At 43.0% G+C, this 7,826-nt stretch overlaps 1 protein-coding gene across 1 annotated transcript; it reads right to left on the minus strand.

The window, feature by feature from the left end:
* Positions 1–5,841: 5,841 nt before the first annotated feature.
* Positions 5,842–6,330, minus strand: LOC109705705. Its single transcript, XM_020226455.1, has one exon. The coding sequence runs from the start codon at positions 6,328–6,330 to the stop codon at positions 5,842–5,844; it is 489 nt and encodes a 162-aa protein (XP_020082044.1).
* Positions 6,331–7,826: the final 1,496 nt, after the last annotated feature.

The raw sequence follows: 7,826 nt of genomic DNA on the forward strand, positions 1-7,826 counted from the left end.
ATCATCCCCAAACCTCTCCTCTCTCTCTCTAGAAAGGAAAAGAGGAAGGAGAAGAGAAGAAAAGAGAAGAAGAGAAGAAGAAAAGGAAGGAGAAGAAGACAAGGAGGAGAATGTCACCCTCATCTTCTCCCTCCTTGCAATGGAGCAAGCTTCTTGAGGTAAGCTTCTTGAAGCTCTAATGGTAGATCTTCATGGCTATGGTTATATGCTCTAAGAATGGATTTAGTGGAACCCATTGATGCTAAATAGATGGTTTATGCTTGATTCATGAGATGAATTGGAGTATTTTGCTATATTTGCATCTAGGGCTCCAAAAAGAGGGTTTTTATAAATAGTTGGGTTTGATCTCAATTGACCCTCTGTAAACCTAATTGGGGACCAAACGAACGCGATGGAACACTCGGTTCGACGATTCGACGAGTGTACGCAAAGTTATTGACGAAACAATCTGTTTTGGTACAGATAGCCGCAGCACGCAGGATAAGCCTCCAAAAATCATGAAAATGGATCGGGAGTATCGTGGTGTCGGGGAATAAACTCCCGAACAGACGGATTGCGGATTGGTGGCCGTTCGGGTGGTCGCGCAAGAGTTCGGGCCAAACCGGGTCACGGGTGCCGCGGGAGGCCGATTGCAAGTGACTACAAGCAATCGGAACGCGTTAAAAGGTGGGTTGTGCTCACCGAAGCGATTAGGTCGCTTTCCGTGCCAAAGTGTAGTATGTTTACTATTGATGCATGATAAAGTATGCTATTTGAGAATGCATGATAAAGTGTGCTATTTAAGAATGCATGATAAAGATAGATGCCAAATGAATGCATGAGTTGATGTTAATTTACATGTGCATATTATAGAAATGCTAAACAGATGTCAAATGAAAGTATGAGATTTATACTAATCGAGAATGCATGTAGTAAATGTTAACGAATGCATAAAATGCTAAGTAATGACTACCAATGGATGACAAAATATATGCATGTTGAACATAGATTGAGTGGCATTCGAAATGGTAAAGTGGACACTAGAGTTAGTGTGGGACAACAAAGAATAAATGTGATGTAAAGAATAATGATAATGGCTAAAGATAATGAAAAACAATGTGATGATAATAATATAATGTTGCATGATGTGAGTACACGTGCTTATTAGAATGATTAAGAATCTAAATAATCTATGTGTATGCATGAGATGTAATGTGAGAACCTAATGATAATGGCTTGAGACAAGGCAAAGCAATGTGATGTAAAGAATAATGATAATGGCTAGAGGCGATGTAAAGTAATGTGGCATAAAGAACAAGCAAAGTGTAAAGAACAATGATAATGGCTAGAGTTAGCAACCAATGTGACATGAAGCACCCTAGAGTTAGTGTGTGGCAACAAAAGAACAAGTGTGGTATCAAGAATGACAATTACTAGAGTAATTGACAAGTGGGGTGTAAAGAACAATGATTGCTAGAGTTAGCAACTAATGTGATGTAAAGAACACTAAAGTTAGTGTAAAGCCATGATTCAACTACATATCCTTAGAGTTAAGGATTGATCATACTTGCTATGAGTTCCGTGCTTGAGGGCGGTAGCTCCCCCTCAAGCGATGCGCTCCGGAGTTATGCATCACGGGTTGGAGTAAACCCGAAGGACGGTCCTAGCTGGTGAGTTCCTGCGATGATGGACTTAATGTGAAGCAAGTTAATGTGGCGAAACCCCCGGGTTAGCCGTGAGATTAAAGAACAAAGAACAAAAAGGAATCATGAATTGGAAAGTGGATCTTGTATTCATTATGAATGGACTCAAGACCGAGTCGAGTGGCATAGTTGGCTAAGGTAAAGGTAACAATTGTGAAAGAATGACAATTGAGAAAGAATGACAATTGAGAAACGTTTGTTAATGTTATAAAGAATGGCAAAAGTGTATAATGCGCCTAAGGTGCGAGTGCCCTTAGCAAAGAATAAAGAATAAAGAATAGAGAATAGAGAATAAAGAATAAAGAGTAAAGAATGGCTAATGATAAAGAATAGCAAATTCTAAAGAAAGGCTAATGGTAAAGAATGACTAAGAGTTGCATAATTTGCATATTTGTGAGGCATGAACATGTATTGCATGATGTTATATGTATATATATCTGTTGGACTAACATGTTGCAGTGCCTCCTTTGGACCTGGTGGGTTGAGCTCTTCCCTTGGGTGGCTGTACCCACCGAGGACTATGGACAATAGTCTCACCCCCGTGTTGTTGTTTTTGGGGGTACAGGTTCACACGCGAGCGGCGCGGCGGCGCGAGGAAAGGGCGTAGCTCTGTAGTTAGCGCCCTACCACAGAGACCAGATAGCAGCACCCTGAGTCTGGTTCTTAGGGGTATAAGAAAAGAAAAGAAAAGAAAAGAGTCGATGTTGTAATATTATGTTTATAATCGATTGTATATTTGGAAGTTGAGGATCAATGTAATGAAAAATGCGATATAAAATGATGAGATGAATGATTGTAATAACATAGGATGTGTTATGTTGTTTGATACCTTCCTTATGCAATCGTTGTTGAAAATTGTTCCTGTTTGGAACCTCTTGTACTTGTATTAATTGCGACGCCTTGAATGTACAGGGGAGACTCTGTCCGCGTGCATGGGAAACCCTGTCCGTTCGGCGGTCTGTTGGCGTGCCCGAATCCGACCAAAGGGGCGGGCTCGGGGCGTGACAACTGAGCTTCTTCCTATGTCTTAGTGCTTATTCGATTGGCATATAGCATATCGTATATTGTTATGCATTATAGGGTGATGATACATGCATTCCTACTCCTTGTATGATGTCTATGATTAATATAGTATTATGATATGGATATTTGATGTAATGGACATAAGGATTAGGAGATGACATTGGTAAACCTATGATGCTAAATGAAAGAGGAACCTAGTGTTGTATCTAAAGACATAGTTTACTAGTGGCATTGGACTTAGTGTGATAGAAATACATATAACTTGTACCTAGTATGCATGAGATTGGGACATAGTGTTGTGAAACCCTATAATGGCATGATTAATGTGGATTAAACTCTAGTTGAGTGACGACCTAGTGAATATGTGCAAATAGTGCATCGAGAACATTAAACTATGACGAGTGGCATCTAATTAATGTTAACCCATGATGAGTGGCATATGAGAACCTAGTGTAGTTGACTGTGACGCCCCAGCTTCCCAGGGGGTCACCTGTCACGCCCCGGGACCGATGCCAATTTGGCCCGACCCGAGCACGTCAAACAGACGCCGAACGGATAGAGTTTCCCCTATCCGCCCAAGGCTCATCACATGCACATTTTCATCAATAGAGAAAAGCACTAGCGGAAACATACAAAAACGGCTTACACGAGGGTAAGCAATAGCCATAAGTGAAAGAAAAAGGAAACTAAACATTCTCAAGTAATATGATTCATTTTGATCACATACGTTGTATCTATCCAACTTGTACACCCAAAACCTTTACATTCTTTCATCATTTCTTTTACATCACATTTACCTCAAAATGAACATTACATTCTTTTCTTTACATTACTATCATCAAATACAAAAGATGATCATAAGGTACTTTACTACAAAATAAAACCCAACTGTGGTGGCCTCTGACTAAGGCGCGATACCTTTACCGCGGTCGCTCGCCGGCTCGCTCGGTCCCGGCTCTGTGGAAATAGTGGGGTGAGAATTACAACAAAGTTCCCAGTGGGTTCGGCCCAACATCACCGACTTTCCCACTAGGACTAACTCAGGCATAATAGAAAGGATAAGCAAGATTTGTTTACCAATCTATAACATGATGATGCTTATATAGCCTGAACAAAAGCAAGGATATCTCAACATTGAATAAATGCAGACTATGCAATTTCTTTACTCTTTTTACTTTACTCTTTGTTCTTTGTTCCTTACACTTTTTTTTCTTTGCTCTGTATTCTTTTAATCTCAAGGCTAACCGGGGGTTTCGCCAAATTACTGCTTCACATTAAGTCCATCATCGCAGAAACTCACAAGCTAGGACGTCTTAACGGGTCTCCTCCAACGCCGGATGCATAACTCCGGAGCGCATCGCCCGAGGGGAGCGACCGCCTCGAGCACGAACTCATAGCAAGTATATCGAATCCTTAACTCAAAGATTTATAAGTATCAATCTTGACTTTACACTACTCTAGTGTTTTACATCACTTATGTTGCAAACCATGCAACATCTCTTTCGTTTCTTTTACTTTTGCTAACTCTAGCATTATATTCTTTATTCCCACATTACTTTAACTTTAGACATTGTCATTTCATCATTCTTTACTTCACTTTAGTTTTTGCATCACACTAACTCTAGTTTTCTTTTCTTACATTTTCCGATGCCCTCGATCTATGTCATTGTGCCACTCTGTTCTTTTGCTCACTTTGGTGGTCAATTTTCTCTCATGCATACATCTAGGTTTTGACATTATTAGGTTCTAAACTCATTATGCAGTTGTGTCACAATCATGCATCATCACATTTCATTATTACTTTACCCTAAATGCATGCACATATATATGTAAATATGCTCAAGGATGACACAATTAGCATAGAGAGAATTTCAATGAGTTTGGAAAGCACCACCCACTTGCAGGTCTATTTAGGTGCTCCGATGATTTTCTGGTTTTAGACCTCTGTTCTTTACCTGCGGCAAAACGAACCCTTATTAGAGCCATTTTGCTCATAACTTCTTTGACTTTCGTAATGCTATTCGAGCGCACAATGCGTCGGAAATACCCAATTAGGTTTTTAGAGAGGTCAATTGCACAATAGAAACTTTCATGAGCAAAGCCCAATTTGGGTGCCTATCGCATTGTAATATCAAAACCTAGGGTTTGATTCTATTGGAAGCAAAAGTAGCTTCATTATACTCTAAATAAAGCATTAGAACCATTCTTAGGCTTTCCAAAACCCTAGTTTGGATTTCACCATTAGAGGTGGCCCAAGCTCACCTATGTATCAAAACTAGGTTTTGATCTCTTTAGAAGCAAAAGAAAGCTTCAAAACTACTAGATATTCCATTAAAAACCGTCCTTAGGTTCATTCAAACCCATTTCTAGGGTTTTAGCATGATTAGGGTTAAAGCTTACCTCAAAGCTTTCCCTAACTTGCACTAGAGAGAAAGAAGATGAAGCCTCTTTTGCTCTTTGATCTTCTTCTTCACTTTCCTCTCCTACTTTTCCTTCTTTTCCTTGTCTTCTTCTTCTCCTTCTTTGTCTTCTAGAGAGAGAAAGAGAGGAGAGAGTGTGAGAGGGAGTGGAATGAGAGGAAAAGCCCCTCAGCCCACTACATAGCTCAATGGGTTGCAAAAATGCAAGAAAACCCCTCAACTTTTATCTCTGTGCACTGCCTGGACTGGGCAGTTTTCGCAGGCAGAGACCGGTCTCCCCGAGCAGGGACCGGTTCCCGAACGTCCACCCTGCGCAGCCAGAGTCGCTGCGCGCGATGCGACCGGTCTCTCTCCGATGGGACCGGTCTCTGGGGGACCGGTCTCTCAAGCAGAGACCGGTTCCCGAGAGCTACCTTCCAGGACTTAGCCGATTTTTCGGCTGTCTCCTTCTGCACGCGTTCGGGGACCGGTCTCTCCCTTCATGGACCGGTCCCCGAGAGCTGAAAATCTGCAGTTTTGCAGAATTCAATTCTTAAGCTCTCGAAAACCTTCCACAACTCACTTTCAATCACTTTAACACCTTCGGACTTTCCGAAGTGTTCCATCCTCGCACTTTGGTCAATTTGACTAAAGTTCGACATTTTTATTTTCCGAATTTTCGGTATATTACATTCTCCACCCCTTAAAATAATTTCGTCCGCGAAATTACGCATACCTTAACTCGTCGACTCGAATAAATGCGGATATTCTCTCCGCATTAACTCCTCGAGCTCCCAAGTGGCTTCTCGCGCCGCGTGGTTGCTCCATTGGACCTTTACATAGGGGATTTTGCGACTCCGCAACTTCTTAACCTCTCGATCGAGGATGCACACGGGATACTCCTCATAGGACATATCTTCACGTAGCTCCACGGGCTCGTATTCCAATACATGTGCCGCGTTCCGGATATACTTTCGAAGATTCGACACATGAAACACATTGTGAACTCCCGCGAGTCTCGGTGGTAGTGCGAGCTTGTACGCAACCGCACCCACACGTTCCAATATCTCAAACGGTCCGACATATCGGTGACTTAGCTTCCCACGGACCCCGAATCGTTTAACTCCTCGCATTGGCGACACTCTCAAGAATACACGGTCTCCAACCGCGAACTCTAAATCCTTTCTTCGCTTGTCGGCATAACTCTTTTGCCGAGATTGCGCCATCGCCAACCGTTGACGGGCAAGGCGAACTTTCTCTTCCGCCTCCCGCACTACATCTGGGCCAAGAGCCGCTCTCTCGCCCACGTCGCTCCAATGGATAGGAGAACGACACTTTCGACCATATAGTGCCTCAAAAGGCGCCATCGCTATACTTTCTTGGTAGCTGTTATTGTAGGCGAATTCCGCCATAGGCAAGAAATCATGCCATCCTCCTTTATAATCTAGCACACACGCTCGAAGTAAATCCTCAAGGATTTGTATCGTTCGCTCCGACTGTCCATCGCTTTGAGGATGAAACGCTGTACTGAAGTCGAGTCGTGTGCCTAGCGTGTCTTGCAAACTCTTCCAAAAATGGGATGTGAACCTGGGGTCGCGATCCGACACGATCGATACTGGAACCCCATGAAGTCTCACAACCTCGTCGAGATAAACTTGCGCTAGCTTGTCTCCCGACCACGTAGTATGTATCGGTAAGAAGTGTGCCGACTTTGTCAATCGATCCACTATTACCCATATCGCATCGTGTCCGCCTTGTGATCGAGGCAAACCGGTAACAAAGTCCATCGCTACATTTTCCCATTTCCAAACGGGTATTGGTAGACTTTGTAACTTTCCCGCCGGAAATCGGCGCTCGGCCTTCATCTGTTGGCAGCGTTAGACATTGCGCCGCTATCGAACTCTCTCATATCCTCTTTTCATACCGGCCACGAATAATGTTCTTTCAAATCTTTGTAATTTTAGTGCACGCCGGGGTGTATACTATAAGGGAGATGATGCGCTTCTTGGCATATTCGCCCTTCGTAGTTTTCATTCAATCTTTAGGGCCACCACATCGATTTTGAAATCGAAGTAGCGCCCATAGCTCAATGCCAAAATTTCGCTTTACCGCTCTCAAGCATGAACCCCCGACCTTTTGGAGATAGGATCCGAAGTTTGTAACTACTTGAATTCTCTCCACAGGGTCGGTTGCACAACTAATAGTGGCAAGTGCAGCCGGCCTCCCGCGCTATCACTTCCAGACCGAATCGTTGATTTCTTTTTGTAATTAGCGGTTGGGGCGTATTGCCATCGCTGAAGTTTTCCTGCCGATTTTCTAACTCAATGGCTTCGGCCAAATATGGTTTTCCGGGGTGGTATAATATAAGTACATCATAGTCTTTAGAGCTTCTAACACCTGCCGGCTGTCCGACGTTCAACTCTTTCTGGTGAACAAGTCTTTAGGCTCTTGTGATCGTATATACTCCATGATTTCCCCTACGTATATGCCAATCCAAAGCCTTTAGCGGGAAAATCACGCGGCTAACTCGAGTCGTGAATCGGTAAGGTTCTTGCTGCATAGCTCTTACTTGGCGCGATGCATAACAAATAACGTTCGCCCATTTGCATTAATACACACCCGAGACCACACATACGAGGATCACTCGTACACCTACAAAAGTCTCTCTCTAGGAGGTTGGCAAGGCAAGCACGGGGTCGACGTCATGCTGTTCTTTAATCTC

Source organism: Ananas comosus, unplaced genomic scaffold (genome assembly GCF_001540865.1).
Source record: "Ananas comosus cultivar F153 unplaced genomic scaffold, ASM154086v1, whole genome shotgun sequence".
NCBI lineage: Eukaryota > Viridiplantae > Streptophyta > Magnoliopsida > Poales > Bromeliaceae > Ananas > Ananas comosus.